Here is a 15,091-nt window from a genome sequence, read left to right on the forward strand (position 1 = left end):
TTCAGCAAATGAAACACGCACTTGCTGGCAGCAAGATGAAAATTTCGGATTCCCCATGGGAAGTTTCTCATATTTATTTACAAGTCTCAACTTACGGGAGGTCCGGGTGGTCCAGGAGGCCCTGGGAATCCTGGCAGACCATAAGGTCCCTAAAAAAAGAGAAAAAGAGAAAGAATTTATTTTCTTAAACATTTAGATGAAAATGTGAAAGAAGAGGAAGGATAGCTACCAAATACCATTGCACATTTGTGAATGTGAGGCAAGATATTTCTATTGGACTACATTGCACCCTTCGGTCTGCAGAGGCTTCCACAGCTGTGAAGAGAATAGCAGATGCAAGTATAGGGAGTAGGATGGAAGAACATATTGTGTACCTACATCCCAGCTTCTACTGTCTCTGTACCTCTCCAGTGGAGCTGTGAGCATACAAAAATGATGGTATGCTTCTGCAGAATGGGCTCCCTCAGACCAGACCCACTCTGCTCAATAGCTTCTTACTGAGGATGCTGAAAGCACACGCCAGTGGTGACTGACCTCTGTTCTCATGACATTGGCTGCTCTTTTGTTGTTACTCATCGCTGATAAAAGAAGACAGGGCTGCAAGCAGCTGCGTGTCTTTGGCACAGCACTGGTTGACTGGAGTGACACTGCACAGGCTCGTACAAGGAATAGCATCGCCCGTGGGCATACGCAGAGCTTGCAATGCCTCATGCTTCATGCTTCCAGAACAGCGAAAGAAACCCGAAATGAACCTTATTCCTCTGTGTTTGCAGTATGTTCAGTGAACGGGGATCAAATGGTAGGAGAAACTCACGGGAGGACCCCGAAATCCATTTCCACCTGGAAGCCCACTGGGTCCTGGAGGTCCCTGTTGAACAGAGAAAAAAGCCTTACAACCTTGGTGACCTCACAGCTGCCAAAGCCCAGCAAACAGTCTGGCTGTATTCATTTTTCTAATCCCCAAGAGGAGCCCACACCCAGACAACTGGTTTGCCAATGCACATCTTTCTTCTTGCTCCACCTTTCCATGGGGCATGCTATTGTCATTGTCATGCGTTGACAGCATCTATCCCCACTGACTCACAGCAGCTCTGAGCCACCCCAGCAGAACAAAAGCTGCTCCAGAAAAGGCCACTTCCAGCAATCACAAGGCTGCTCTGCCTTGAATTAACATCAGTGGCCAGCTGCCTTGAGGTTAAGGTACACATACCAAGCCCACAAGGCTGCCAACATGCACAACTTCCTATACTGCTGCCCAGCACAAGAAAGGGACCCAAGACTTGGGATGGGTTTGTAACATTCATATTAAAAAAAAAAAATCAGAGTATCCAATAAAGCTAGTATAGTAATTTAACTCTCTTTTTTGAAAAATAGACTCATTACTTACTGGAGGTCCTGGTAGTCCTTTGCCCTGGAAAGGATATTTGAAACAGTAAAAGATCACTTAGAAACTGAACATATGGGAAGAAGACCAGCATCTCAGAAAGTGCTTCTTAATTTTTTTTTCCTTTCAGATTTCATAGTGCTCTCCTGCCCCCCAGTTATTGTAATTTGCAATCAGAGCATAGCTAAAGTCTAAATGTATCCTTTTGTTACCTCTAATAATTTGTATTCCCTTTACATCCTTGTTACCTATGAGACATCTATAAAGAAAGCCACATACGGTGACATGATAGTGGGACACAGACATTTTTGAGGATAGCATTCTAGTTCATTTATCTGCTTTCCCTGTTTTCATGCATTTTTTTTTGTTTCCGGAGACCTCATCTCAACTGACACCCACCAGAAGTCCTGCAATGCAAGATCCATGTGTGGTGACAAGGAAGAGGGCTACTGAGTCGGTCGTGGCCATCTAACAAAATAGATGCCTGGACGTGTTGTGCCACCACACCGGTGAAGGACTTGTGAGGCTTTCCCTCCTGCTCTGTTCCTGTGCCTGGAGAGCACGTTTACATTAGTAAGAAACACGATGTGGTAACATCTGCTCATGGCAGCAGAGGAATGTATTTGAATCAGAATAGCAAGCTCTGCAATTGAGCTCAGCTTCATGAAGAAACAGGGCTGTTAATAATTGTTGGAGAAGACTGTTAGCTTGTTTAGCATTAATTGAAGATCTTTTTAGATGCAACACTAAAAAAAGATTTATCAGAGCAGTTGTATTCAGAAATCCTTAGGCTTGATGTTGAATGTGGACATTCAGTCATCGTTTGATTTGATGGAAAGTACTTAAGTGGGGCTTTCTTTACAGAGACATCCATTCTGGTCATTATGAACCTAGCATGATTCTTCTATTATTCCATCAATACAGACATCAAAGACTAAATGTGACTTGCCAATAGCTAATGAGATGTTTAACAAAGCAACATGGATTTCAAAATGAGCATAGAATGACTAGTAATGTCTGTGCAGCCAAATAGCTTAATACACAAAACAGTCTATTCCTTTTTCTTACACAGCACAAAAGACGTCTTCTAATAGAAGGAAGGTTTGATATGCAAGTCTTTATCCCAAGCTAGGTTGCTTTGTAACATCTCAGAGACTAAGAGCAGGCCCTGTGTTACCAGAGCAGCTCAAGCATACATATTTAAATACTTAAACAATATTTTCACTCATTCAGGTTTTGATCTCTTTGTTTGGGATACAAGGCTTCCCATATTCTCTCGGTGCAGGTTCAGGCACGGTCCCACACACCACCTCTACATATGCAGTTCCAGGAGTTACTTACAGCTTGTCCAGGCGGCCCGGCAGGTCCTAATGCACCCTACAGGAATAAAACAACAGACTGCAAATTAGCAGGTCAATCAGAAATAAAACCCAAACTTCCATTTGATAAGACACCAGTGCCTGCTCTGCTTGCCAATACTCTCTGCTTGGAAACTCCAGCAGTGTTTTAGAGAAACAGTACACAACTGGAGATGCTCAGCTGCATTAAATAATATAAGGACAGAAACTTTTGGATAATGATTCTGTCATTCCCAATTAATTACTCGATGGAACAACATTGTAAGATAGTAGGGATGGATGCTCCAAACTGGCCCCAACAACTTGCTTTGCTATTTGCAGGATGAGAGAGAATAGGGGTTAAAACATGAGCTGCTCCTAAAAGACTAAACAGACACCTCTGCAAGTCGCAGCAGGCCTCAGATGAGCCTCCATGAATATCTAAACATTCATAAACTGAATTTAATTAATTGGAAATATTCCCATTCACAGTACTTTCATGATGTAGATACAGTGACTGAATTATCTGGAATTATTTGCAAGATTTGATTTGTTCTAGTGAATTTTATTAATTCATACATTTCCCCTCAGTCTTGGCAGCTTCTGCCTTTTCACTAGTTTCCTTGGCAAATCTCAAATCTCTTTTCCCATTTGCATTCTTCCTCTTTAGCTTGACTAGAGTTTGGTGATATTAAGTCTTAGACCAGAATTAAGTAATTCTTGAAATTGCTAAATTCCTGCTTAACTAAAGACAATAAGACAGCCAGAACTCCTTAATCCCTTTGGTGCACCACAAAGCCTTCCTCAGCCTCTCACCTGCTGGATTGACCAAATCTGTTTTCCAAAAGTTCTCAAAATGCTCTACCAAAAACATCCTGAGAACAATTTCCTGAGCTGGAAATAAACCGTATCTATCCCTAGGGCCACAAGAGCAAGGCAGATGGGCAGAGCTGGAAAGTATCCCGACACACTGTCGATTCCAGTGATGACTCCGGCCCTTTCCTAATGTTGTGCACACCAAATGAGATTAGAAACGTTTTCCCTTGTTAAGTCTAAAGAGAAAGATACCGAGGACCCAACTGCCTCATTAAGAATAGTCTCGTGGGGAAAGAACGATAATCCAATAAAAATCAACTCTGTTAAAAATGTCAGCTCATTCATTTTTCTCACTGCAAGTTACTCTGGTTTTCTTCCAGTCACTTTTATCTTTAGGCTGAAGTCTTTATAACTACTGATGCCTACGGGACACGCTGAGACCTCTTCCTGTAAAAACACAGAATTCCCAGCACCTACTGGTTTACACCCTAATCCTGCACTCCCCACCCCAAAACAGCTGCATTACTCCCTTTTGCTTTGGCCCACGTGCCAAAAGGTTGGCAGTGTACCCAAAGTGCCAAGTGTTGGCACTTTGCTGTCCTTAATTTTGATATTTTTAGGTTGTAGGGTGGAACATTCAGCAGTGAAAAGTTTTGGTGCAATAACAGATCACTGCGTCCCTGAGCAAGCTGATGTGACTCCATTAAATTTAAATGAGAAACTCTAATTTACACCTCTGTTTTAATAACAGTCTGACTCAACTCATTCTCCTGATAACAATGTTCTTTCTCTTTTGATTAGAAAACAATCTTACCATAATTTTCCACTTTAATATGTTTTATGAATATACAACTATTGAGCACAGGAAATACTTGATTAATATGGCATTACGAATTCATAAATAAATATGAGTAATTATGTGATTCTAGAGCACCAGCACTGTCAATTGCTTAGAAAACCACTGATTTGTTGATGTTTTCCTCGTTGCTCTTAGTGTAAAGCCTCAAACTTCAAAATGGCTTTTGAAAACTTTCCAATGAAAGCCATCAGGGTCTAGCAGTGAGGTTAAAACCCAGCTCATTCAAACAAAACAAAACACCAAAAAACCAAATAGGCCTGATCTGATCAGTCTGTAAACAGCACCATGAGAAAAGCTAATGCATGCTGTGAACGACAGGAATATTAAAGATAAAAGCCATTTTGTTATGCCAGCTGCACAATACTTTGTCCCTGGACAGATATGAATCATTGCTGGACTGAAACGTGGTATGCAAAGGAAAGGAAATGTTTAGCAATAATATATTACTAAAAACTGTCTTCTAGGAGCCCACTTCCATATGCCAAACACCTTCTGTCCCCTTCTGTCTCCAACTCAGAAATACATACTTATTCAGAAGAAGTCATAGTGTTAAGTGTGAATTCAATCCCACAACAGTCAGTAGACACCTGCTTATTTCAGCAATTCCTGCAAGACCTAAATATGTTCTTAAACTTGGGCAGAAGAAAGTCATTCAGAATAATGATTCTGCCCTTTTAGGGTGCTAGAGCTTTTAGAGCTTCTTTTCTTTTTCCAAGCTTTTATTAGACCAATTAAAACAATTTTCCAGATGGACCATTGACCTTGAAAAGCTCCCATAAATGACAAGTCCCAAATTTGCCCCATGCTGACAGATTGAGTTACAGGACAAGGGAAAGCATTTCAAATCAGAGCACATAGTTACATTAACTGTGTGTGCTAAAGCAGCGTTTGTGTGCTTTCACTAAATAGCTGAAGAGGAAGTTCTTGTGCCCAGAAATTATCTGCTTCATTACCCTGCAAACTAGGAGTTTGTGTGCTAAAGTGGGCATGGGCAGTTATTACCACCGAACATGAAACAAGGGCACAAAACTCCTCAGTTTTGTGTGTGGTCCCGAATCATTCTGTTTCAAAAATCAAAGATCAGTTCCCAGAAGATACTGGACTCTTGCCACAGGCACTCTGAGGTGTCGGGATTTGGCAGCCCTGGATCTCTGGGAGGAAAGGTGGGCCTAAGGAGAAGTGCAGGAGATGGGTTTCAGCGCAGTGCTGACGGGTGGAGGCTCAGAGCTGTGACCAAGATGTTTGGGTTTGACTTCCCCACTGGCCAAGCAAACAGCCTTGCACATGAGAAAGGAAGCAGAGTGTATCAAAGATACGTGGCTCTACCACTCGTTTCTTCAACTAAATAAGACAATTTTACAGTTTTAAACTTTGGGTGACTCCCCTGGGGAAAAAAATAGATGATTGTCAGCCCATTGCTACAGCCCCAAGTTCAAGAGGATGGTGGACCAGCTCTGGATGCAACCCTCATCTCTCTGCACTGGGAGACAAGCAGATAGCCATGCTGGATAACACCTGGGCTGAATGGCTCACTTCTGTTTTGTTCTTATTGTCATAATGGAGGCCTAAGTGTCTTCCTTGTAATGTCCCGTTGTAGGTGATCTGAAGGACATCTTTAGCATCTCAGGCAGTCAGTTTGTCTCTGGGGTGTCCCCTCAGCAGAGCTGTAATGTGCAGGAAGCAAGCAAAACCTCTTCTTGCTATGCTGGCTAGGGAAGTCTGTGCCAAAGCAACTAATAATGCCAACCGTACGGACAGCCCCAGAATTAATGAAAGGTAAAAGTTTAAACAGTAATACACAGCAGCAGTAACTATAATCATAACAGAGCTGCATACTCAGAATGAAAATAAAGGCCAGAATAGCTTCACTTTGATAAACTTCTTAATTAAGTCTATTGACTGCTTCAAGGAACTTTTTAGATGCTCAAAATACTACAAGAGCTGTTCTGCATTAGTATTCCCACCGGGGCTATCCAAGCACATTCAAACCCATGTGAAAGAAAGATGGCTATCATGCCCTGCCTAGAGAAAAGCCATCTGGGGCTTCATTTCAAGGGTCCAAGCACTCTGCGAGGTTTTACAGATAAACAAGCCACTGTCATCAACACTCAAAAGTCACCAATTCACAAAGGAATTAGAAGTCATCAACACAGGCAATGACAATGTTTCATTTAAAGGGACTTGAGATCTACTGTGGTACTCACACGGTCTCCCGGAGGCCCATTTGGGCCAGGTGGGCCATCAGTTCCTGTTAAACCCTGTGGAAATGAAAGAAAATGTCAAGGTGGAGAAGCACAGTGATAAGAGCTGTAGCAAATCCCTGTCAGTATCACAAATCACCCATATGCCAAGCTCTCAGCAAAGCCTAACCACTTTATTTCTCTCTGTAATTAAGCACAAGGGAGAGGACTAGAAGCCAATTATCTGTACCTTTCCCTACGCATTTTAAGTGTGGATCAACACTACCAAGTGCTCTTGTTACTGGAGTTTATTGAGCTGTTGTCCTTCAGCTTAGCCGTGGAAGCTGCCTAAATGCTTCCTCCCAGCCAGAAGTAAAAGAAAGTGTACTAAAACCTCACCCATAGTCAGTTACCATGGCAGTAAGTTGGTAAGCTGTGAAAATTTCACTGTGTGCAGTCACCTGTCCAGATTTTTAGGGAAAAATCCAGGGCAGTGACCAGCAGACCTCAAACCGATAAGCAAGACTGGATTTCTAAAATCAAGCTCAATGATTTTACTCCAGAAATGCCATCAAAAACCCATATTTCTACAGAACAGCCCAGTGCACCTCTGAAGAACTCCAATATTTCATTGTAACAGTGCCATCCTAGCAGTTATATATCTCTAAATTGTTTTCGTGCTACTTATTTCAATCTAGAGACGCTTTCAACTCTTAACATTTCTCCTGATACATAAGATATGTAGACCTAGTACCCACTTTGCTTCTCCAGTAGACACAGAGAAAGTTGATGAGACACTTTAGGACAATATCTGTGCCTATATAAAATATTTACACTAAGAGAAGATGACAAAATACTCACATCTACTCCAGGAAGGCCAGGCAACCCAGCTTCACCAGCTGCTCCAGGCTTTCCTGGTGCACCCTTTGGCCCCTGAATCAGAGAACAGGCAATTCTTATATCATAGCAACAGAAAGGTAGCATATATTGATAAAGATTACAATATGGAAGTTCATTTATTCACGTCTTAATCTTACACCAAATAACATAGAAAAATTTCTCCAGAGAGGTGAAACTTGTCATGAATCCATATCCAAATCCTAAATGCATTTCAGTGCTTTGGCTCAGGTCTCTGCAACCCTATTAATCATTTACACATACAGTTGTCCTTAAGCTGTTCCTAGTAGAGAGGTAGAAAGGGATGGGATACAGGGCGCAAAGCAAAGAGCTGTGGCGCATGGCACACCTTTCAGCATCACTCGACAGATCGAGGAGCTAAAGCAGATTCAAAACGATGCCAAAAATAACCACACATATACGGCTAGGCACCAGTTTTTGTTACACTGGTGATGAGTGAGCTTTATTTCAGGCACATCCTCCTCTAGCAATGAAGCAGGAGAATGTGCTTGTCCTCAGGACCAGTGCTGAGTACCTCTGCTCCTATGCATCCCTTATGGAAATTCTGCTGCAGCTGAAGAGGAAAGCAAACCACTAAGTCTTAACTCTTGTGCGGTACTACTCCTTAAAAGGATGAATGAGATGATATCAACCAGATAATACTTACTGGTGGGCCTGGCAAACCAGGAGGGCCCGGCTCGCCCTAAACAAAAGAGAAAAGACGTCAGTATTAGCGATGAACCTCTCCTTTCTGATGACTTCTTGCAACTGTGGTGCTCCCAACTGTGCACAATCTCTCCCTTCATGCCTGCTCCAACCTTTACCACACTCAGTGTGATAAAGGTGATGTTCTGGACCCTGTCACCTCCTAGAGCAGGATGAACCTGGATAGCCTTTTCCACATCTACAATAGCAGATTAGTGAGACCCACATCCCCAGTTACTAACCGAGCCAGGCTAGAAATAACACCACCCCCACTGGAGGGCTGATAATTAGAAGTTAAAAGGCAGTAAGCAAAGTCGTGGAATTTATAGCAGGTTTCTGCATTTACTGTGTTGGCAGCTGTGAAGTCTGTGGGCTCTCCACAAGACTGGCTGCCTTGATTTGCTCAGGCAAGGATTTACTCACTGTGTCGGTAACTGATCAATGCTCAGACCAGAGGGCCACCGCACAGAGGGAATGTTGTCCTCTGGCTTGATGAAGAAACTCTTTTGCTGTCCATTACCCACAGGCTTTCCATAAATAGCTATCATGATCGTAGGTTGGGAAGGTGCCTTGCCAAGGAAATGAAAGGAGCACTTCTTTTGCAATGAATGGTTTGTAACAGCAGCTAGAAATGGCAGCATAGGTGGTTCGCCCCCTCCTTCACCACGTTACATTTCCAGCCCTTTGCATTTTTCCTCGCTGATGTGATGGCAATCCATACAGCAAGGTCACAGCATTAGCAAATGCTGTTTGGGACCATCTTAAACCTTGATCCTGCCGTCGTGGACCCCTGCAGTACTCGGCAGGAGCCCCAGAACTTCAGTCAAATGAATCAAAAGCCTAATAAGTGTTTATACCCCAAATGCCGCATCACTGGGAATTAGAGGCAAAGACTGTCGGCAAAAGGAAGCGTTCCCCTGGGTGCTTGGGAAGGAAGTTTACTCTTTCTTAGCAAGTTTGTATAAAGTCAAGCCAGGAGATGAAAATTGGAAAAAAATAAAGCTTGATTTTTCAAAAGTGACAATTGCTTATTAGCAATTTGGAGAATTACATTCTCAGAAATAATTCACAGGAACTCGTCGCTAATTCTTTTGATCACAACAAGCTGTTTCTATTCTTGGGAGGGAGAGATTTTGCTTGTGAAGCATGTTAAAGGCTATAATTATAAAAGATTTCATGTTGCAGCTCCTACCGAAAGGCAGGAACGAAAGCAGCAGCTTCTAGAAATTGTTCTTATGGGGTTCATCCAAGGTTTGTTCAGAGAGCTCCTGAATAATTCAGCTGTGTGTTATGCACCACTTAACGGCTCAAGGCCCATGGTAAGGGACTGCTGAGCACCTCAGCAGCATTTATCAATCTCAAAGACCATTCAGTGACTCTTCCCACACAGCATTCATCCAAAGCCATCTGTGAAGACAATCCATCTGGAGTGGCTTACAGAATATAGAAAATTTGCATTGATAAGATCCAGAAGAGTTCTGACTCTTAAAAAAAAAAAAAAAAAAGCTCACCACTAGTGGTTTCATTCTTTGCAGTGGTAGAATTGACATTACTGCTTGGGCTCCACTTGTTCCTCTCCATTCAGCGCTGGATTATATATGGTGTAGTTTTTTGGAAGGTACTGCCACAAAAACAGTATCCCTCAAAGAAGAAGGCTGCCTGAATGTGCTCAACGCTAGCCACAGCTCTGAATCTCTTCTCCTGTGTAATTCCTTACAGGTCTAAATGTCTGACTGAACTGCAGAAACTGTCCCTGAACAGCTCACACCAACAGGGCACCTGAACTGACCTACCTCTGTAGGAGGGATGTAGTTTGGGTCTGTTCAAATGGCAGACCATTCCCATGGAGTCCAAAAACTGAGTCTTAAATACTTTACTCAGCAGTTTGATTTATTAGGAGTAGGTTCTTCACAATAATCAGGTGTTTGATCCTTTCCCACAGAGAGCTTTCCAAAGCTTTAGCAGTGGATAAAAAGGTGTAGATTCACGTTACCAACATTTCCCTGGGTTCCTGTTTCCAAAAGCAGTCAGAAGTGATATTGATGCAGTTCCAGAATAAGATGCAAATATTCTGTAGAAAAGAGCAGCTGAACAACACAGTCATGGGGATTTGTCTCTTTCCAACTGCTGTTACCTAGAAGTTGGTCACAACCTGAAGTCTGAAGGGCTTCATCCCTCCCATTATTCATCTTTTTCCCTCGGTATACAAAACCAGCCACCCTGTCCTGAAGTCCGCTGGCCACACTGATGTCCTGCTGCAGTGACTCCACAGGCTCCCTGCAGCTAATGGGAACGTGAATCCTTTGCCCTCCTCCGGGGTGTCCCCTTAGGCTTTTTATCATGAAAAACAGTGGAGAGAAACTGTTGAGGTACCACATCTGAACTACTACGAAACCGGAGTGAGATTTTCAGAAAAAATATCTCCTTTAGTTGAAAGGACACTTCAGAGGGAATAGCTGCAAATCAGCAGTTTTCCCTTCAGCCCAGCCTTGCTCACACAGCCCCCATGAAAGCTCACCACTGCAGACAAAAAAGCTCCTTGTTCACCATTTACCGGGGAGCTAATATATCTTTTTTTACCTTCTTATCCAAAAGAAAATGACCTGCATGGAATGAATAGAATTTTTCAAGGCTGCCTAAAGGCCCAAGTGCAAGAAACTTATTTCGGATGAACTTTTAAAAAAACAAACTCTGCTGTAGTCCATAAGCAGCTTATGGAGACGAGCGCTACTCAAACTGAATAACAAGACGGAAATCTGGTCTTTTGTAACTGATATGTTGAAGATTCATCTGATGCCCTTATCCATTGCCAGCTACAGAACACAATACAGGTCTTCTCCAACAGATGCACAGAACCTCTATGGAAAAATCAATTAAAAGTAACAGGCCAAGGCTTTTTTTTTTCCTCCAGTAACTCCTGTGGTACAGTCTTCTACCTATGCAGGTCATTATCATCTAAGGAACTGCCTGCTGAAATAAAAGTTTCATTTGCTGTTTGGGCCACTAAAGGCAACTCATATCTGGAAACACGAGTCAGATTCTGACCTCTCGAATGTCAACGTAAATTAGCCACAGCCACACTTACACTGTTGAAATAAAACCAATACAAGTAAGGGCAGTGCCCGTATTAAGAGTTTCTTCAGGCTCTCCAGAAATATGGTCACTCTGAAATATCACATAAACCTCTCTCAGAACTACAGAACGTGCAGTAACACTGGTGCACGTTGTACCTGTGCACACAACCTTCCGTATTTTGTTCCCCCTCCTTCCTACACAGGGAAAGAGAAATATGCAGCTCTGCAGGCATGGTTGTGAATCCCTGTGCATACACTCGGATTGTCCTTAACTCTCTCAAAACAGGGGATTGATCCTGCAAAGACAGTGAGGCCGCTCAGCACCACTGTTCACCATTCTGACCCTTGCAGAACAAGGTCTCTTGCAGGTGGGCTGGTTCTCCAGGTCCATCTACCTGTGACGGATGGCCCAAAGGCTGGGGCTCTGAAGGACGAGAAGCCCTTCTCTGTTCAGCTCGCTCTGCTCTGCTCCACCCCTCGCCCACCCTCAGCTGAGCCTGCCCTCTGCCGCATGGCACTCACGTCTATGCCGTCCTTGCCAGATGGTCCAGGGGGTCCTCGGGGTCCAGGAGGGCCTTGTGGTCCTACTCTCTGAAAGGATTAGGGGGGTGAGGAGAAAGAGAAGAGTATTTTTGCATCAGAAGAAACGTACAGACTAAATCAGAAAGCGATGTCTGAGTCCCACAGCCACCCCATCCCGCAGGGTCCCCCCACCATCCCGGGTGGACTTGGAGGAGCTCAGGACCAGAACAAGGCTCTTTAGAAAACCCTTTTGACTGAGCACATCCTCAGGGCTCCCAGCCCATTTATTGTGCTGGGAATGAGACCCGCTTGCTGGGAAGCAAACTAGTTTGGTTGTTTAGGCTTTGGTCCTCGCTGCCTATGGGAATGCTTCATTTTGGGCAGGGGAGGAATGCAAAGACCATGGAAAATATGTGCAAAGTGCTTGGCATTAAAAATGCATCATTCAGCACCAGTCTGATGGGCTGATGGAGCAGCCAGACACTGCTCAAGACAGAACGAGAAAGGGAAAGTCTCCTCTCTGAGCAGGATGTCACTTGAAAATCTGGGATTTTGGAGGTCTGATGTGGGGGAAAAGAAATAAAGGTCCAACAAATGACTTCTGTATGGAGAGGGCTCCAGAGAGCAACTTGCTGTTGCTTTAGTGAACAAAGGTTCCATTGTGGAAGCAGCTCTGCTTGCAGCAGATGAGGGCGGCTCTGAATTCCCAAGCCAGACTGCAAAAATTCCTCACTAACACAACGAAAAAACTCACCGAGGAGTTACTTCCCCAGGCAATAACATTAACGCCATTCAGGGAATTTTAATATAGCTTCATGGCTGAAGTGAGTAAGGATTAAATATGCTATTTCATAAACATAAAATTTTAAAATTAATTGAGGGAAGGAATAAGAAATTCTCTGACTCATGAAGGACCAGATCAGGACATCCTAGCCTCACTGGCAACTTATTATTCATTGTAAAAGAAAACTGTTTCTCTTATGCCAACAGGTTTCCCTTTCCCAAGGCTTTATCTCGTATAACTGCACTCCTGAATAGGAGGACAGGACTTTTTTACTTTGAACTTAAGCAGCAGATTCTGCACACGAGGATAAAAACTAAAAGCCTACCTGTGCAGGTATGAAAATAGCTGTTTTCATACAAAGTGCCTAGCAAATTGCACATTTTAAATAAACTATAGATTAATAATCTGCCTATTGCCACATTTATTCCTGCAGTTATAACATACACGCATTGCAATTTATCTTTCCCTTGGACTCGTTTCTTAAGCATAAAACATAAAAGAAAATTCTTACCTGAGCTGAGGTGGTGGCTAATAGCTGACAAAGGAAGAGGAGCCCAAGAGTGGGGAATACAGTCATCGTGCCCACGCTCTGCCTCTCTTCGTTTCTCCTGGGCAGCCAAACGGTTTCTCTCCTCCTGGGTCTTAGCTTACAAATGTGAGTCCTCGCCTCCAGATAAACCTGCGGCTCCAGCTGGAGGGGCAGAGCTCACGAGCTCGGGCAAGAGGGGCTGAGCTCGGAGGCAAGAGGAGGTTTTGCAAGGAGGTGGGAGCAGGAGGGGGAGCAGCAGTCCCTCAGAAGAGAGGCTCTCATTCATGCCCTGCTGGGCAGCCCCAGCAAGCAGGGAGGGAGCCTAAGGAAGGGCTGGACTTGCAGACACGCACAGGAGAAAAATTCAGCTGCTCCAGCTAGAGACACAAATACGCTCCTTAGGTCTCAGCTGGGGCATTTCTCAAAGCCCATCACCACCTCAGTGCTGGGCAGATTAAAAAGTAACAGATGGAGAGTCATCCAGCGCCTGAGGCTACTCAATTTCACCAGAGGAATTAATATACCTCTAACAAGTGCGAGATGAATTACAGCTAAATGCACTCTCTGCTTTGCAGGATGGTTTGTTAGCACCAAAAGTCATTCACATTTGTGTTTTTTTTTTTTTGTGTTAGTGTTTTTTTGTTTGGTTGTTTTTAGTTTCTTTTTCTCTCCATGGAGATCCAAAGAAAGCCAAGATGATTTCTTGAGGAACCGATGAATCCTGACCAGAGGACAGACGATCACAGAGACACGAGCAGGAAGAAAAAAGAGGAGAAATTCTTGGAGCTGCAAGAAACTGAGAAAGAATTGCCTTTGAAATATTTACAAGGAAGGAAGCGTGACAGTTACCAGCTAGGGGATTTGAAACAGAACAAAGAAACACCTCCTACAAATAGTTTCGTACTTCATCAGTTAAAGACAACTTCATCCAAAGCAGAGCTTGCAAGTGGAGAGACAGTGGAAATACGCATCAGGACTGCAATAACGCAGCTCATTTAGTTAGCAAGAGAGGAGAAATGGAAAAGCAAAGCTTTAAAAATGAAGTGCCGGACTTCAGCTTGACATCCTTCTGCCAGGAGGCTTGTATGAGCAAACAGTGAGTGCCTGTCCAGTTCCCCAGCAGCCAATATTCCACCAGCTCTGACAGGGGACAGAGAGCTCAAACATTTACCTAGTCTCTGCAAGAATTTCTGGAACAGGCAGCTGGGGACAGAAAGGGAATGTGTATCTGTATGTGTTCAGGTGGCTTCAAAGTAAACCAAATGCTTTATTGGACACCACAGATCCCACTGAGGGAGAGCAGTGGTTGCAGGAACTGCTTCAGGCAGAGCAAGAGGGAAGGCAAAGCAAATCATCTTCCCCAGCTCCACTCTGTGGCAACATGCATTTGTTGGGCAAGACGAGGGAAGGATGGTGTCTTCAGCTCCAAAAGGGTATACTGAAGTGATGACCCAGCAGGAAGCGATGAGTACAAATCGATGTCTGCTCCAGCACCTTTGGCTGCTGCACCTTGCTCGTAGTAAGCCAAAGCTTGGAGGGCTGCTGTGAGCTGAGCCTGCGAGGGAAAAGGGAAAAGCCCTGGAAGTATTCATCTCCAAGTCCCCCACTCCTTCCAGAGGCAGGGGGAGCACAGCTGCATGGACACAGGGACTTACACAAGTCTTTACCACAGAGACTGTGCTTGTGGCCTAAAGAGAAGGGCCCAGCAGAGCTAAAGCCCCCATACACCCCCTGCAGAGCTGCTCTCCTGCCTGCTAGCCCTGGCTGCTCTACAGAGCATCACCACAGCTTTCCCAACGCACAGCTGGGAGAACGCCAGCACAGAGCCAAGACAAGACATATTGAAACATTTTGCAGCACAACATTAAACCTGAATTGGGGAGTGTCTTTTCCCCACAAACACTCACTAGCCATGTTTTACAGTAGTGGAGGGGAACTGCTCACCACCTCCAGATAGAATAAGGAGCAGTTCAATGTTAACGCAGCCCACCAGACCTCGGCGTT

The 15,091-nt window shown here is 44.0% G+C and overlaps 1 protein-coding gene across 1 annotated transcript in view; it reads right to left on the reverse strand.

Moving 5' to 3' along the window:
* COL9A3 (collagen type IX alpha 3 chain) overlaps positions 1 to 14,503 on the reverse strand; it is a 39,040-nt gene extending 24,537 nt beyond the window's left edge. Inside the window, exons 1-9 of the mRNA XM_048074746.2 lie at positions 13,070 to 14,503; positions 11,775 to 11,843; positions 8,141 to 8,176; positions 7,438 to 7,509; positions 6,601 to 6,654; positions 2,726 to 2,761; positions 1,388 to 1,411; positions 815 to 868; positions 96 to 149 (exon numbers count right to left, since the gene is read on the reverse strand). Coding sequence (XP_047930703.2) covers positions 96 to 149; positions 815 to 868; positions 1,388 to 1,411; positions 2,726 to 2,761; positions 6,601 to 6,654; positions 7,438 to 7,509; positions 8,141 to 8,176; positions 11,775 to 11,843; positions 13,070 to 13,135 — 465 coding nt within the window. The 5' untranslated portion in view covers positions 13,136 to 14,503. The remainder of the gene's footprint in view (positions 1 to 95; positions 150 to 814; positions 869 to 1,387; positions 1,412 to 2,725; positions 2,762 to 6,600; positions 6,655 to 7,437; positions 7,510 to 8,140; positions 8,177 to 11,774; positions 11,844 to 13,069) is intronic.
* Between the last annotated feature and the right edge of the window lie 588 nt (positions 14,504 to 15,091).

This window comes from Anser cygnoides, chromosome 16 (assembly GCF_040182565.1).
Source record: "Anser cygnoides isolate HZ-2024a breed goose chromosome 16, Taihu_goose_T2T_genome, whole genome shotgun sequence".
In the NCBI taxonomy this organism is placed as follows: Eukaryota; Metazoa; Chordata; class Aves; order Anseriformes; family Anatidae; genus Anser; species Anser cygnoides.